General features: G+C 52.9%; 4 protein-coding genes across 4 annotated transcripts; 1 reads left to right on the top strand and 3 right to left on the bottom strand.

Annotated features, from left to right (window-relative positions):
* Positions 1–421: 421 nt before the first annotated feature.
* On the top strand, positions 422–4108 carry PC9H_002339 (uncharacterized protein; the record flags this gene model as incomplete). The annotated part of the gene is made up of 7 exons (XM_036771980.1): positions 422–799; positions 2376–2464; positions 2515–2557; positions 2674–3385; positions 3434–3738; positions 3802–3996; positions 4070–4108. The coding sequence occupies 7 exons, from the start codon at positions 422–424 to the stop codon at positions 4106–4108; spliced, it is 1761 nt and encodes a 586-aa protein (XP_036625626.1).
* Positions 4109–5868: 1760 nt separating this feature from the next.
* Positions 5869–7770, bottom strand: PC9H_002340 (uncharacterized protein; the record flags this gene model as incomplete). The annotated part of the gene is made up of 7 exons (XM_036771981.1): positions 5869–5983; positions 6043–6351; positions 6403–6602; positions 6657–6843; positions 6894–7417; positions 7470–7548; positions 7616–7770. The coding sequence occupies 7 exons, from the start codon at positions 7768–7770 to the stop codon at positions 5869–5871; spliced, it is 1569 nt and encodes a 522-aa protein (XP_036625627.1).
* A 348-nt stretch (positions 7771–8118) lies between these two features.
* PC9H_002341 (uncharacterized protein) lies at positions 8119–8358 on the bottom strand (the record flags this gene model as incomplete). The annotated part of the gene is made up of 1 exon (XM_036771982.1): positions 8119–8358. The coding sequence occupies one exon, from the start codon at positions 8356–8358 to the stop codon at positions 8119–8121; it is 240 nt and encodes a 79-aa protein (XP_036625628.1).
* A 262-nt stretch (positions 8359–8620) lies between these two features.
* On the bottom strand, positions 8621–16229 carry CCH1 (calcium channel protein; the record flags this gene model as incomplete). The annotated part of the gene is made up of 24 exons (XM_036771983.1): positions 8621–8661; positions 8716–8777; positions 8837–9095; positions 9144–9298; positions 9348–9658; positions 9717–9877; positions 9927–9951; positions 10009–10111; positions 10161–10190; positions 10250–10426; positions 10478–10813; positions 10897–11127; positions 11190–12245; positions 12294–12463; positions 12534–12808; positions 12875–13160; positions 13223–13638; positions 13692–13890; positions 13944–14033; positions 14093–14327; positions 14381–14463; positions 14517–14927; positions 15150–15378; positions 15430–16229. The coding sequence occupies 24 exons, from the start codon at positions 16227–16229 to the stop codon at positions 8621–8623; spliced, it is 6141 nt and encodes a 2046-aa protein (XP_036625629.1).
* Positions 16230–17354: the final 1125 nt, after the last annotated feature.

Below are 17354 nucleotides of genomic sequence, written 5' to 3' on the forward strand. Positions count from 1 at the left end.
CGATTCAAAGTCAGTGCGAGACTTTCTGATGTTACGGGGTGTAGAGAACAAGATCAGCGACTATGGCGAGGCGACGAGGTTCCATGCTGAGAAGACAGTGATCTTCATGATTCGCGAGGCAGGGGGCCATCGGAGTGGCTGCATAATGGAGTTGTCAAGGCGCATGACTGTGCTGAGGAAGAAGTGCACCGTTGGCCGTGAGCAAAATGAGCAAAATGTTTGGGAAGGGAGTCGGTCGATACTATCCCCCGATGTTTTGGTGTATTTGGAGTAAGTTCGACTGATCCATCCCAATTTGGTAGTAACCTTCCAGGGTTATTTCCCCGGCGCTGCGCCACCCTTGCAACTCTTCCACTCGCACTCATCATGATGCGTATAAGAACCACGCGTCCTCACTTTCTGCTCAATTTCGTCCGCCGCCATGCATCCTGCGAGATATAGGGCCCGCCTCTTCCTCGACGTCTGCCGCGTCTTCATCCTACCCTCTACGGTCCTCTCATGCATCCTGCGCATCGTCCGGGTCGACCTGGGGCTCTTCGCGTTCCCCATCTACCCCGCTTTCATCGTCGCCTGGGCCATTGTCAAAGGCATAACGACCAACGTTGCTCAAGCCAGGGAAGCCGCGCAATTCGGCGCAAAGCCAATTCCACGCGTGCAGGGAAAGTGGCCGGGGAATATCGACGTGTTGCTAAGGATGATGGCGGCGTTCAAGACAAGCTACGTCTGCGACGTCTACCTCCAGCTGTTTGAGGAATATCAGTCGACGACGCTGAATACGAGAATATTGTGGTGCGATACCGTGAGTACTATGTTCACTTGCTGTTTCATTTCTCTTTGGGGTATCTTCTTCCCCGGGCGCAATCTTTCCATTTCGTGGCTCTCGCGGTGGAATTTGGGCCGGCGGTCGCTGGGGTCGGAGAGATCATCTCCGGAATGGGACGATTTACAGGCGCACTCGAGCGCCGAGGTGCTGGCGCTATAGACCAGGTATGTCGGCGTTGCCTGTATACGTGTCGGAATCAGCTACTCACAGTTTTACCGGCGTGAGATAGCTGACGCTCTGCCCGCGCCCATCGGAACGTATGGACCGCCGCACCAAACGGGTATTGCATGGGAGATTTGGTGGAGGGAACGCGACTTCGATCTGATCACCGTGCGCACGAGCCCCGGGACATGACCATCAGATCACACCACACCCACTCCCTGCACTGCCGCAGAGCCCCGGGCCAGGTTCTCGTGCTCAACCGTCTATTCTTGTGCGCAGCGTATGCCAAAGGACTGGTGTAAGATTGGGATCGATCCCCCGCATTCCCCTGCGAGCCTCATGGTCGCAGAGACTTGCGGCCGTGCGTCTATCCTCTGCGTCGAGCTACCTGGCCGAGTCACAGGCAGACTCCTCATGCTCAACCGACTGTTCTTGCGTATGTCAAAGAATGTGTCGTGTCGTGGTGCAAGTGACAATACATATGATCCTTCGCGCCCCATAGTCGTCTGTTTCGACTGCCGTGCGTCTATCCTCGAACGTCGCTTCATTATCAACGCTGAACGAGTTCCTATAGGATGTTGATCCCATTACCAGATTAACCATGCGCAACAGCTCCGAGGCGTGTCCATCGATCGCACCACATCTGCTGCTCTGCGTCTGCGCTGCGTCAGACCCGTTATCAGCCCTGAACCAGTTCCCATAGGATGTCAGTCTAGGACCAAACGAGTAGTGCCGGCCACAAGACCTCGATCTGATCAGCACGAAACTGTGACCACTAGATCACACCACTTCCGCTATGTGCATCAACGTAGAGGCGCAGACTGAGGTGTCGCGTCTAACTGGATAGTGGGGTATGCCTTGGTGGTATCGTGTCGAATTCGATGGTTTCACATTACCCTGCGAGCCTCGTGGTCTCATGGTCTTGCTGTTGTTCGTCTATCCTTGACGTTAGACCTATGATCGCCGCTAAATGAGTTTCCATAGGATGTCGGTCTCACACCAGATGGGTATTACATGGGAGATTAGTGGAGGGAACAAGACTTCGTTCTGATCATCTCCGCGCACGAGCTTCGGGGCGTGCTGAACAGCTTACAGCTGCCTCTGCCGCCTGCACCGCTGCCGAGCCACAGACCGGCCTCTCGCTTTCAACCGACCGTTTTGAGCGCAGCGTATGCCGGGGGACTTGTTTCGCGTTGGAATCGACGATCTTTGAATCTGAAGCTTGTGTAGTTGTGCTGCTGTGCGTCTATTTGCTATGTCAGTCCGTTTACCAACGCTGATGATGCCGGTCTCGACTACCAGATGTTTCTGAGATTATGGATCCCCGTTTCCTTTTTCTCTTAGGCTATCGTTGATTGGGGCCTTCGACTGACCTGGATTTCGTTGTTAGATAATCACGATGGATCAAGAGCATTCGAAATTCGTGCTCTCGACTGGATTCCAACGATTCTGGCGAGGCACCGCTCAGAAGGAACGAATGTGAGCGCTTTTACATCGCGCTAGCTATGCTATACTGACTTCTGGAATAGGGAGATGTTCCTTGGAGAAGGGATTTTCAATCGAGATGATGATGTGAGCAACTTGTTGTATCATATCATGACCATCGATCCTCATACAAGGCTTTAGGTGTGGAAAATGGTGAGATACGCGTGATATGAGTGGGAGAACCGTTCAAATCCATCATCTAGCACCGTTCTACCGCCCGCCCGTTCTTCGCTAGAGATCGCATTTCCGATTTCGAGATCTTCGAGCGCTGCGCTACCCAGACGCTCGCCATCATCAACAACCTCTCCGCCTCGTCGCAGCCGTGCGAAGTGCAAGATCTGTTCTCCCGTTTCACCCTCGACGCCGCCTCTGAATTCCTCTTCGGGCACAACCTCGGCACGCTCTCAGGCGCGCTCCCGATCGCCGGCAAAACCGCGATGGGGCCGAAAGGGTCGGCAACGCATGACTCGTGGGGCTCGTTCGCGCAGGCGTTCGAGATGGCGCAGCAGATCGTGACTACGCGGGCGCGGCTGGGGTATTTCTGGCCGCTGTTTGAGCTGTTCCGGGATAAGACGAGTCCTCATACGGCGGCGATTCGGAGGTGGCTGGATCCGCTGGTGAGAGAAGCGTTGGAGCAGAAGAAGGCGCGGTCGCCTGACGGAGGGCCGTCGCCGTTGGGGGAGAAGAACTTTATGCAGCATCTGGCTGACAGCACGGAGGATCCTGTGCTGATCAGGGATCAGCTGCTGAGTATGTTGCTGGCGTCGAGGGATACGACGGCCTGTCTTCTGACGTTCGTGGTGTATTTCATGGCGCTGCATCCCGAGGTCGCGCAGAAGCTGAGGGCGGAGGTTTTGGAGCACTGCGGGGTGGATGGCACGCCGACGGTGGATAGGATCAGGAATCTGAAGTATAGTAAGCGTGTTTGTTTGTTGGTTTTGCGTTGTTGATGACGCTGCTCAGTGCGGGCGGTCATCAACGAGACGCTGCGTCTGTTCCCGCCAGTGCCGCTGAATGTGAGGGAGACGCGGGGGGCGGCGTGTGCGCTGCCCCCGCCCGACGCTACGTATGCGAATGACGGGGCGCCGTTGTATATGCCGAGCCGGACGTTGATCATGTACTTTCCCATCCTGACGCAGCGGAGCAAGGCGCTGTGGGGCGCGGATGCCGACGAGTTCGACCCGGAGCGGTGGGTCGACGGCGAGCGACTGGAGCGGTTCCTTGCGAACCCGTCGATGTGGGCGCCGTTCAGTGCGGGGCCGAGGATAGTGCGTGTGCTACCGCGACTTTTATATAGTGATGGTGGGGGCTGACGTGCTGACGGCGGGCAGTGCATCGGCCAGGAGTACGCGTACAACGAGGCGTCGTACATCCTCGTGCGGGTGCTGCAGCAGTTCGACAGGTTCACGCTGGCGCTGGATGCGCAGCCGGCGGGGTCGCTGCCGCCGGGGGAGTGGAAGAGCCGGACGGGCCGCCAGGCGGTGGAGCAGGTGTGGCCGGGGTCGGCGATGACGCTGTATATTAAGGTGGGTTCGCTGCTGCTGCTGCTGCTTGGGTGGATGGTGGATGATGGATTGACGATTTGATATTACTGCGCAGGGTGGGTTGTGGGTGCATTTTGGGAAGAGCGATAGGTGAGGCAGCTGTGGGGGGGCGAGGAAGAGGAGGAGGAGGAGGAGGAGGAGGGCGGGCGAGGTGACATAGCGAGGTATACATAGCGAGGTGATATAGGGCCCGCATGCTGGTGTGTGTGTATGTGTGTGATGGTTCCAGACGATTAGAATAGTGTATTGACGGTACGACGGTACATGTCGTAGGTAGTACTCGTGTAGAGGTGAAGCAACAGGCTGTTTCGGACAAGGTCAGTAAGCGCACGCAATTCGGTGTTCAGCTCCGTAATGCCGTAATGTATGGGCCTTGTACATGTTCCTCTGCCAATCTCTCCCTACGATACTAGTGCTGCTCTGCTTTCCACTGTCCAGCCGAGGTTATTCCCGCTCTCGACTATGTCTGGATGTCTGGCACTGATAGTTCTTATTATTATTATTATTATTATTATTATTGTTATTGTTATTACTGGCGCGCCGTAGTAGGGTCTTGTACGAACGCGTGTAGGAAGAACAACACCACTGGAATATTTATTGGTTGTGGTTGTGGTTGTTCGGTATGGGGTGAAGGAGTACGGAAATCTGGCCAGCGCGACTCGAAAAGACACTTGTCGTCGCCCTGCTTGGTACAGGCCCCGCGACGCCCTCGCCAGAAATACCCTGTTTCGAGTCCAGAGATATCTAGCCAAGCCCAGTGTGCCCACCCAGTCGGAGTCAAAGTCAACGACCTTGAGCTGCAGGTCAAAATTACATTGGCATCCTCCAGCTTACTCGCGTTGTTCAGCTCGATCATGACGTTGTTTGCGCGGAAAACTCGAATACCGTGCGCTATATTTTCAAATTCATAAACGCGTAGGACTCTACAGTATTCGCGGCTCACGGCGGCCTTGATGCGGTCCAGCGCCGGCGGGTATTTTGGGCTCAAAGGATGTCTTTGCGGATAAACGTTATGTAAACCAAATCAAATAGAGAATAGAGAAAAGAAACCTAGCCGTAGTCGAGGTGTTCGGGATTCCGTCACAGATGCATTTGGGGGGCAAGGGGGATCTTGTGGCCGTATAGCTGAGGAGCGTAGCAAACCCTCGAGCCGCGAGACGGGCGTGCACTTGTGGGCCGTAAGCTAGGCCGCATATCCACCCTGTCTTCAAGATTATCGGGGATCCGTCAGTGCCGTCGTCGAGGAACTTTGTGGTTATTTTTATTGTTAAATCGGTCGCGCGAGTCACGGAGTGTTTAGACCATCCGCCGCCAGAGTCCTCGGACAAAGTGCATATTGGTTCGAACATGAGGTATGTTGAAGGGAAGTATTGCCTAAGACGTATTGCTACATGTACATGTGTCGCGGGGAGCGGGCCAAGTTCGGTTTATTTTTGAAGGAACCTAGAAGTAAATGAAGGTTCCCACCGTCGTCAAAGCTTGCATGCCGTCTTGCTTATCGCTCTCTTGCATGCCCGCCCATAGATGGTCGAGTATGTCAGCATTCGCATTAACAAGCAGCCAACAGATTGGCTGACTGCCTGCGCCATTTCCAAAGCGCCCCAAATCATAATGATACGTACGGTAGGAACATAGTACAAACTAATGGTATCCCAAATTAACGGTAACTGAATGTGAAACTTGGGGAGAAAGGATAGGGATCCGCATGCGTAGAAAGAGTGTAGATTGTGTCTATAGCCGCGGAAAGATTCGACTACAAGACAGGTATGCGTGGAGGAAGGAACGTCAAAGGGAACGTAGATAACGTCAGGAATAAAGAAAGGAAGCACCGGATTAACAGGAATGCAAGCGGGACTAGATATCAAAGAAAGGCTTGTCGGCGCCCTGTTGCTGCTGCTGTTGCCGAGCGAACGGATTGTGGCCTCCAGTTTGGGCGGCAACGAGCCTGGCGGCGTCCGACTGACCGTACCTAGACGAAGGTCAATGTTGAACTCACATGCCCCACATTAAGAACAGGTTGAAGCGTACCTCAGTATTCCGGTATTCCCGAAAGTATCCATCCCGTCGTCTTTGTTCGCAAATAAACTGGCGAGTTGAGCGTGCTGCTCGTCGTTCTTCGTTTTGACTATAGGCGGCCTGCCTTGACCTGGCCCCGATACCGGGCTCGAGGAATGCGATATGGATGGCGTGATTGAAGGGCTTGAGGTGAAAGATGGAGCCGAAGAATTAGCGTATGTCCCCTGGAGGTTGAACGATGGCCCCCTTGAGGCAGTGGGGGATGGACCCAGCTGAGCAGGCGAAAACGCTGATGGAGATGGCGCGAAAGGATTGTTGGTTCTAATTAGGTAGAGTAAGTATATAAGCGGATAGGATGTAGACGTTACCCACCCAAATCCAGTCGGCTGTGGCGCGAGAGGTTGTTGAGGTGCGAAGAGGGAGGTGTTCTGCTGTTGAAGCTGGGCCTGTTGGGCCTGCTGCTGCTGCATCTGTAGAAGTTGTTGCTGCCTCAGCCACTCTTCTTGCTGTTGCTGCTGCTGAGCAGCCTGTTGCTGGGCAAGGAACTCTTGTTGCTGACGGAGGTATTCAGCCTAGACGAATCGTGGTGAGTAGCACGCCAGGGGTGGTTACCCATTACCACTTACCTGGAGAGCTTCCTGCTGTGCTTGTTGCTGGTAAGGGTTGAAGGAGGTGAACTGGGGTTGTATTGCTGCAGTGAATTGAGGCTGCATCGAGGTAAACTGAGGCTGGAGCTGGGTGTATTGAGGCTGAAGATTGGCGTAAGGATTGGCGTCATTGAGTGGGAACGGGTTTGTTGTGGTTGGCGGGGGACTATGAGCGCGGTAAGGAAAATCAGTCGCATCAAAAGGGGAACCACACACAGTTGGTTGGTGTCGTCGAATAGCGCGCTTGAATTCGAGTCCTCCACAGCTTTGTGCCTTTTTGCTTCTTCCTCCTCGCTGAGTTTGATGGCCTGCTCAAGATCCCGTTCCTCCGCAGCTTTGGCTTGCTCCACCGCATGAGACCTCTTGCTTTCCTCGATGGCGCGCTTCAATTCATCGTCCTCCTTTGGGGCACCAGCACCAGGCCCGCGGTTATTACGCCGCCTTACTACATTTTCGTCTTCATCGAATGAGCTGGGACCACCTTCCTCGCCGCCGTTCGCCTTGATCATCCGATCCCGCATATGAGCCCGCGACCGTCGTTCTTCCCGTAAACGTGATTCGTCTTGCAGCAGATTGGTGATGTCTTTGGCCTTCTGCCTCACGTTGGCGCCTTGATCCTTACCTTCTTCGTCAATATACTGAAATTCCTTTAATGTTTTGATAACGTAGAGGTTGTCGCGGAAGTAGATCACGACGTTTTCCGACCCCGCGTGCAGACAGTAATCAAGTAGAGTCAACGACTAAGATAAATGATCAGACTTCACCGCTGAGCCAACCGCCGAGGGTGCCCACCTTGAATACATGTCTCCAGTTCTTGCCCTTGTCGTTGAGGCGCTTATCCAGCATCTCCATTATCTCAACGAAGTCCCCCCTGATATTAGCTTTCAGGAGACACGAAACCTTCCAGGACCGGACGAAGCTAGGTTGCAGACACGTACTGATTATACGTTAGCTGCGCAATCTCGTTCATCTGCGTGCCCGATGGCCCCCATGGGTCGTTCGACGTGGCCTCGCGGACTTTGGCCTGCGTATCTGAGTACCCCTTCGTGTAGTTCTTCGTGACTCGCAGCGCGGCCTTGCCCAGGTGCTGCATCGTAGCAGGACGTTTCGAGGTGAAAGTACGGCACGATCTCGGAATGCTGTACAGCAATCACGGGAATTCGCATGGTGATGAATTCTGATCATAACATGTCACAACAACCGTTTAGGCTCTTGCGTCCACACTGGAAAGACGGTAGCTTGCTTACAGTATGCTCAACGCGCCACTAGAACGACGGCTGCTTGGCAGAAGTACAGAGATCTGCCTTCAAAAAATATGAAGACACAACAAGGCCATGCTAAACATTAATCAGCTAGCTTGGAGGCATCATTAATGTCAGGCGTCTCTGGGAGCGGCGAAGAATACGCCGGAATGGTGAGTGCTGGTGCATCGGGAGTGTCGTTAAAAGTCAGGGCCACGAGTCTTGTGCGGCCCGCCAGAAAATAATTTGGAACCACGAAGGGCTGCGTCGCTGTCGTCTTGGACTTGGCCTCTAGCCAATAATATACCAACTGCGGAAAGAAAGACTTTGGCAGCCTCTAGGGCATCCGCAAGTGTTATGTCCCTCCTCTTCTTTGATGGCCTGCCGGACTCGTGGGCCGATGAAGAGGAGGGTGAGTTCTTTCTGCGGCCGGAGGACATGCTCAACGGCTGAGCCAACGCTGAGCGACGGTTCGCACAGATGTCATAATCCCGCCCCTGGCACAGGCGGTCAGTAAATGTCAGATTCCTCCGTGGATTGTGCTAATGCTCCTGCCATGTCTACAATGAAAAGCAGCGTAAATTACAGTATTCCTAAGAATTAGCATGGTGTCCATATCTACGAATAAATACATAGCGTGGATGTGCTGAGATAACGTCCTTGCAATGAAAAGAGTGTACGAATGAACAACGAATGAAAGTGCTACAGTTTCTGTTCCTCCTCCTCTGCCTCCAGCATCATATCTACAGCACGGCGAATTAGGTGCTGCTACTTTCAGAAGACCTAAATGGACTCACCGCCCCACATGGCATTTTGCATAGTTGAGAACACCCCGTCGCTAGCTGGAGAAGAGTCACGTCTAGAGCGGAAGGGAAGATCAACCGACATTCGCTCGCAACATCAAAAAAGCAGACGCACGATTTCAGTGTTACATCCATGGTCGAAAGAAGGCTGATATCACTGATCCGACGACTACTGCGCTGTAAGCCTGCGCCAGGACTAGTATCGAGAGCAAGCGAGAAGTCAAGTCCAGCTGATGAACTGCGATGGTGAGGAGGAGGCGTAGATTGCCAGGGTGTCCCGGAAGGGGAAGGACTATCGTATCCCGCACTGGATATATCTCTTGTCGATGTTGGCGGCGTCTCAGGCAAACCGTCCACAACAATCGAGGGTATCTCTGTAGACAAATCAGTACAAGGAGATATGCAGGATGAGGATTTCGTGCCTTGGTTTTCCATCCTCTTCGCTTGCTGTTGCGCCCGGTATGCCAAGAAACGGCGGCGGGCGGTGATTGAGCGTAGTAATGATCGCACGCGGTCGAGGTTAACAAGATCAGACACGAGCTTGTTGGTCTCTGTGCGGACGACGAGATCCTTGAGACTACGAAGGGTCTCAGCAAAATAACATCGCCAACTAAAGGAACACCTACACAAGGGCGTCGCGATCCACGATCAGCTTATGATGCGCCAAGAGCAGCAGCATCTCCGTGAACGAGATACCTCGGCCTTGATGATGGGAAATCGTGGTCTCGTGGTATAAGCGACAGTAGATAGCTCGACGTCGTCTGATTGCACCGTAGTCGATCGTATTGAGCAGCCCTTCCAACTTATGGAGATCGATCCCGTCACATACACGGGGAGGCCAGACGGTGCCATCCGGGCTCTCGCGACATGCAGCGACGATGTTCCGAATGTTGTATTCCTCAGGATATATCTTGACCTCAAACACACCACGTAGTTTCTAGAGGAGTCTGTTTTTACGACGTTCTGGACGGAGAAGAGAGCGGGGGCAGACGTACGGCGAAGAAAGGAACGAAGCGGTTTCGCTCCAGATAGCCCGTTTTCTCATTTGCGAATTCCGCCCAAACTTTCTTGAAGGCTCGCATTTCCTGACGCGTGACCGACTTGGCGCCCCCTTTAGAGGTTTGGTACACATACGAGAAACTCTCCACAACAACACCTGGCGTTCCTAATCAGCTGACGAAGATAAAAGCAACAGAAGTACGCACCAGTGAACAGGTTGAGGAAGATGTACTGCGAAAGAGGGAAATGACAGTGAGCAAAGGGCGATGCACGGAGTGCGATACTCACCATGCTCAACAGGTTCCAAGCAATGAACAAACTGAATGCCCACCCTTGGCTACCACAATCGTCCTCTTCAGCAGCGATTGTACAGCGAGGATAGACAAGAGAGCTACATAAAATGTAAGTACTTGTCTATGAATCGTCGAAGGCTCGCTCACTAGTCATGCATGTATTGGTTCCAAGCCTCACTATAAGGACAACAATAGTAAGCGCTGGTAAATTCGTGCGGTGACAGGGTTAAACGTACCCAGTGCTCATGAAAGCGAGCATAACGAGAGCGCCCCCCATAGACGAGAAGTTCTGGTTCCGATCCTCCGAAGAATTCCACTTGGTGAGACTGAAGACTTCCAGGAACAGAATGGCGAAGAAGAGGAATAATATGAACCACAATCCCAGCAAACTCAGGATGACCCGCAGACTTGCCCTTTGGCCAATGTGAGTTGATTTATAGGATAAGATAATGTCAGCGACGTACATAGCAGTTTTGAAGAGTTTGTTGAGACTATCACTTCGTTGTACCAATTTGAATGCGATGCTGACGAGGAAGAGCTTGTCGAGCTGTTGAACGGCGAAACTGGCCGTATCGGGCTGGAATCGGACTATGAGAGTAGTAGTAAAACAGCCCCATGCAACGACGATGTCGAAGAGATTCCAGCCGTTCGCACGGAAGCTGCGCCAACCAAGTCCGAAGCAACGAACTACGGTGTCTATGACGTAGATGAAGGTGACCGCAAGGGCGAACATATCTACAAAGGAGTCAGACAGAGAAAGGGGAAAGAGGACGCATTTGACGGGCCTTGGAATGTGTCGACTGCGGGGTTCGGATTGAACGTCTGTGTCCTGCAAATGACTTGTCATTCAAGTCAATTTTTTTGGCAACGGGCTTAAGCTTACATCAAAACCACAATGTGAAGGAAGAAGAGAACTGTCATAGATCTTGACCACCACCCATGCTTCTGAACGGCACGATCGTAGCACCACGCACGAAAAGACCAAGTAGGACGAGTACGAGGTCTCTTTGAGGGTTTCTGCCGCGTCAAAAGTTTCTTGAGATCTATCCATTCTCTTTGGGGTTTGGTCAGAAAGGCAGCGCCGGTCTTGGAGCTGAAGTTGCCGATGATGATACTTTACAAAACAGGTCGAGTCAGTACGGTACTCAAGAGGCGGGAGTCATATAGAAACCATACCTAACGAACAACGTCAGAATGACAACGCCGCCGAGTAGGTTGTAGATCAAGAAGAATATGGCGTTGATCTGTGAGGCGTTCGTCTGCGGCTGTTGGCCCCGACCCGTCACACCCATCGCGGTAACCATGACGTCTATCCATCCTTCCAGAGAGACAACCTCAAACAGGATGAGAAGCGACGAACTAAAGGTATCGAAAGAGAACGTCGTAGAGGGCGAAGGATTGTCCCAGACTCTGGGTACCGGGAATCCAAGAGAGTTATCATCAAGGGCATTATTTGTGAATTCGCCAATGCAGTCGGAAATCCCCGTAGCGTCTCCGTCGTTACACATGTTCATCTGCCCGGCGAATATATTCAGTCCCCACACTGCATATGGGATCATGTAGAGGATAGCGAGGATGGCCGCGTCCATGATACGACTGGCCCCAGACAGGATCAACGACTGAAACGTGTCTCGACTGATCTCGAAGAGCGTTATCAAGCGCAATGCCCGCAGAGCCTTCAGCGACCGAGTGAATCGACTGAGGCCACCGATGAAGATGAGCGTCGTGGTCACGTTGACGAGCAACCCTATCATAATGGTGAAGTCCAAGATGTTCCAGATGCTTCGGATGTATGCGTTGGGAGTGAACAAAAAGCCGTCGGCGATGACTTTGATAACGAACTCCACGAACAAGGTAAACCCGAAAGCAGCCTCGGCGAGGTCAAACCAAGCACCCCGTTTCAAGCCGTTCTCGACATAAAACTGGCGTCGGTAGAGGGGAGTAGCGATGCTTTCAACGACGATTCCACCGATAACGGCGCAAAGAAGCAGGGTCTGGAACACCGGATACGCAACAGCGGAAGGAGGCGATCCAAAGATTCGTTTCCCACCAGCGGGCTGAACTAGTTTCTGGCAGCCGCGACGGAGTAGGTTCTTCTGCGAGAAGATCCAGAAAGGTTTGTCAAATGATGGATGGTCACGTATGAAGTCCGCCTTCTGCATCAGAACTTCTTCCTTAGCATCATGAAGCTGCTCAGCGGTTGTCTCTTGATTTACAGCGGCAAGGAGCTCCCTTGGTTGGACGTGAATACGGAACAATGAATATATATGAGAAGCTTACAGGTGTCGTTCGATTTCGTCATCTTGTGGGTCGACGCTGGCGAGGGTTCCAGCACGGTCATGCCGAAATGTAGTGAGGGGGACATCGTTAGACCTCACGTCGCCAGCGAATAGTCGCTGAAGGGCTGAGAGGGACTTCGAAGTGTAGTGGCGGGCTCCGTGTAGGGATCCCTTCGTAGACCGTGTCTAGAGTGATGCAATATCAATATACCAAATCATCACCTTCGTGGAGTAAGTTTACCAAATTAGAGCCTTCTGTTTTCGGTAAGCTGTAGTCTTGTACCAACGCCTTCTGCATAGGCAGAACGAGATTCGACGGCAAGTTCTCTACTTTCACCTTCACGGGGTTAGCCTTGAAGAGGCGATATGGATTGAACTTGTGGATCCAAGCCACACCGGCATCCTGAGTAGAGTGATGGTTCGCCCAGTAATTAGACGCTTGCTTCCCCCTCTTGGCTTCCTCGGCAACGTCGAAATTCTCGTTGATCACGGCAATGAACATTTGCAGCATGATGACTGGGTACAACGTTATTCGAATCAGATGGCGCAGGTGAAAGAGGAGATTTTGGCACGTATACTCACAATTCGAGAACAACAGCCAACCCGCAAAGAATATGGCGACGATGACAGTCTGTCCCAGCCCACCTTCAACACTCGTTGCTCCGTATAGGATACTCTGCCAATCCTCCGACGAGAATACTTGGTACACACCAAGGAACGCATTGTAGATCTCTCCGAAATTGATAGCTTCGTCTGCACTGTAATCTCCTCGCAGCAATTGGACGGCAACGAGCGCCGCCAGATAGTTGACCATGAGCAGAAAGAGAGTCATGTTTCCGAGACCGTACATGTTGCCGAAAACGGCCAGCTACACAGTCCGGCAAATGATCAGTTTACATCAGAAGGTAGGAGAGTCAATAGAAGACACACAAGCAGCGGCTTCATCCGCGGAAAAATCAAGATGACTCGATAAAACCTGGCGAGTTGAAATATCGTAAACCAGGGGTAGACATCAGAGTCGTGGATCACCGGGATTTGTATGATACTTGACGCGATGGCCAGCGTCAGATCCAACAAGTTGCGTCCGTTTGTGAAGAACCTCCTCCAATCTGGCAGGCTGGCCAGCAGTCTCAGCACGATTTCGACATCGAATGCGATGGTGATGACCAGTTCGGCGTAATCAATGATCATAGTATGAGTCGCCGAGACGTCGACTGTGCGAGTGCCTTGGATAACGAGCGAGACTAGGGCGAGGAGGGTCCAGGTGTGTTGAATGTAATCGTAGATAACCTTGGCGGGGTTCTTCTTTGGCGGTCGTCGTCCACCGTTGTCCGACCATCCTTCATCTTCAACCACTCTGGTTAATCTTGGCATAAACACAGTTTGAGCGCATGAGGACAAAAGTTGGAGAAAGAAACATACGGAGCGGCACCAAAAGCGCTCTTGCTTGTCTCCTTCCTTATGGCTGAGAAGGTATTCGTGATCACGGCGACAAACAAATTGATCAGCCAGAAGTTGAGGACGATGATGCAGACGATGAAGAAAAAGCACGAGATGAAGAACTCGGAATCAGCCATGGCGTACATCAAGGGCGACCACTACATGAAGAATTAGCAGGCAGACTCAACGATACGAAAGACGCAAACCATACCCCATTGGCCGAAGCTACGATGAGAACTTGCAAAGCGGCCATGTATATCGTGTCGAAGCCTTGCACGCCACTCTCCGGGTTTTGATCCTCCTATTAAACAAATGTTATTCGCCAGGTACTCGCTTGGGAGATTCAGAGTTTGGCCTCACCTTACATACTTGCCCCAAGGGACATGTATAACCTTTAGGCGCGGGGGCGTTCTCCCCATTCAGCAGGAGATATGGCACTCTCTCCAATGTGGTTGGATCAATGAAAGCCCCACAGAACCGACCCTCCAGCTGAATCTCCTCCGCAATGATTACACCCAGGGTGCTTGGAGTATCAGTAGCCTGAACGAAACAAGTACGCCGCAAAGAACCTTTGAAGGACTGTATCCCTATAATCCTGTGGATAAACATTAGCAAACTTTCGCTGTGATGCAGGGAATGGATCCATACGAAAATAAAACCATCGCGAAGAGAACAAAGTACGCGACACTCGCTAGAAGAGGTCTGGCGGTTTTCAACGAGTGCATAATGGTCTGAATGTCTCAACTCAATCAACATGATCAATGTCAGGGAAAGGAGGACGAACCGTAGTACCCGAAGTAATCGTCAACAACCTCGCTGTCCTGATAACGCTCATAGCCCTGAAGACCTCAATGTGGTTCCCGGCCCCTCTTTCAGCCCCTCCCGTTGCCAACCAAAAGCTTATCCAAAAGCTGACTATGGCCACCGCATCAATCCTACTCCAACTATGTCTCAAATACGGGATGTTGCGGTCCGTCTTGCCTCTTGCGTGCTGGATGCTCAGCTTGAAAGGGAGCGATAGAGTCTCGGGTCGTGGACGATCTGATCTAAGCACGTTGCCCAGAAAGCCAGTGTCGCGCATGTTCTTTTGCGCACCGTCGGCGGTAGACAACATTTTTTCTGCGACTGGCGGAAGGGGATACGCTGGGGGAGGATAGGTCGATGTCGATGTTAAGTCGATGTCGGAGGGTACAGACTGCGATTGGAGTGTCTGATGAGAGTATAGCGAGAACGGGCGTTTCAAATTATCGTTGAATCGACGAAGACGCTGCGTAAGCGTCAACCCACGAGAAAGAGGTCCGGGGGCGGATAGGTTGGTCATACTGGCGCTCGAGGCTGAAGGAGGGAGAGAAGGTGGGTGTGATGAAATGGGCGGCGGGGTATTCGTTGAAAAAGGAGACGTGAGGAGCGACGATACAGGGATTTCGGGATCGAACAGAAGACCAGATACACATATTCGCGCAAAAGCCTCCAGGGTATACAAAGCAAAGAGGACGAAAAGCGCGTAATCCTCCCAGCTCTTGAAGTAGCCCTTCACTGGCTGGGGAGGCGCGTCGGGGTCGTCGAGGGTCAGAGAATCAGCGGCTTGGATTGTTAGTACAACAGCATTGATGATGATTAGCAGAAGAATCGTGGGCTCGGTCCATCTGATGCCGCAAGTCAGTCAACCGTAGCGCAATACACTGTGCGGCACTCACGGATACACCAGAAGTCGGTAGAATGCCCGCCTCAGCGGGTTATCCGGCCCCATGACGCCGAGCGTGCGCCCTCGCAACGGGAGCGTCGACAGCCCCTCATCGCTCTCCTCCTCGATCTCCCGCGCGTCCGTCTCCCCACCATCCTTTTCATCCTCGTCAGTAAGCCTGATCCGCGCATGGTCTCCCAATCCCGCACCACCGAAATTCACGACCCTCAAGCTAACCCGCCTCATGCTCTTCTTCATCGCCTGCAACGCCGAGCCCGCACCTTTTAGCGGCGACGGCGATGGAGTGTACCGCGTCGATAGTCTATGTTGCCTCCGGGAGCTGGCGCTGAGCTCGGGATCGACCAGACCGCCTGTACTGCCTACACTGCCTCTCCTATCATGATTGTCCATGTCGAGTGTAATGAGCGATGCAGTGGAGGGGGCGGCTTGGGAGGTCGTATATGCATGATTGCTGCTGTCGTCGTGGCTCATGTCGCGCGGCCGCCTTGCAAAAAACTCTAACGCTTCATCCGTGGGCGAGTCTGAGAACGGGTCGTCGTCGGTGAACGAGGGTCGCGTTAATGGAGGAGGGTGCGAGGTATCCAGCTGTAACGGGTCCTGCCCAAGTGCCAAGTTGCTGCCCACTTCTGCTCGTCCCCAGCTCGTGCGCCGTCGAGAAAAGGAAGAGCTTGCAAGGTCTTGAGAATCCGAAGGTGTGAGGGAAGGTGAAGGCGGTACAGAGGTCCTCAATCCAGTGGGTGTACCAGTCAGGTCTACTGCTGAAGATGAAGAAGAACTTCTGCTCGGGTACATTCAGCACGTCGTTCAGAACGACGCTAGCGACGGCGGCTGAAATGGTGTAAATGAATGAAACGCCGGGCGCGCCGGCTTAGCAATCGTCGGTATCATGTGATCCCGCCTGCGGATCAGCGCTGGTGGGTGGCTGTGCATTAGCGCTGGTTCCCATATCTGGTCAAAGCCGTAATCACCAAGAATCACTATCATCTACGCCGTCAGTCATGGATCTTGTGAAAATCACACAGATACTGCAGATATGGTATTCATTGCGACTTCAACAAACCTCATGACTGCACATGAGTCACCGCAGCGAGGGTTAGGAAACGTATGCTGCACAGTGGCCAGAACGAGTGGCGCGTCAATATATGACGCTATCTCAAGCAGTGTCTACTCGCGCCAGTTCCATAGCTAGTGATAGGAAGAAGAGAATAGCCAGTGCCATATCGCCACCATGGGGACAGATGGGATTATTCAGAATAACCTGTCGACCATGAGGCACAGGCTACGCCGAAAGTGCTGATAGCAACATTTCAAACGGCGGTCATCAACCTATGTTTGAGACTGAAGCGTCGGCAGAAGATGTCAACCGGATGTTGGATGCTTTGGATGCGCGTAGCGCAGGGGAGCGTCACGGTTGTTGCTGCGGGAACTGCAAGAATTTGGAGAACGCCCAGGGGCCATCATCAACTCAATAACAATGACGAAGATGGTTTTCATATGCGGCAATGTGGCTTCGACATCGTGTTGAATGGGGTAGAAATGAGCGAGTTCAATAGTCTCGCGCACTGGCATTCCCCGTAGTTGGAGTACAGAAGGAGACGAGAATAGCATGTCCTCGAGAGCCAGGTGCGGCAAGTGAGGAATGGTGATCCAATGGGGAGCGCCGCCGGTAGCCCGTCGGTACCGTCAAGGTGCTGAGCATGCGGGTATGGCATCGCTCAGGTGAGCAGCTGTGAGTGCACAGTTTGCGGTCAGGTTAAACGTGTCGTAACGTGGAGGCACCGTAGGATCATTGTGGGGGGCTGTAAGTTCGGTGGTAGTGTCTTCCAGACGCCTTCTCCGCGCACGTCGAACATCTCGATCTCAAAGACAGATTGCCAGCGCGCTACAGTCCGTTCATCGTCGAAGCTTCCACCATAG

This window comes from Pleurotus ostreatus, assembly GCF_014466165.1.
Source record: "Pleurotus ostreatus strain PC9 chromosome Unknown scaffold_11, whole genome shotgun sequence".
Classification (NCBI taxonomy): domain Eukaryota; kingdom Fungi; phylum Basidiomycota; class Agaricomycetes; order Agaricales; family Pleurotaceae; genus Pleurotus; species Pleurotus ostreatus.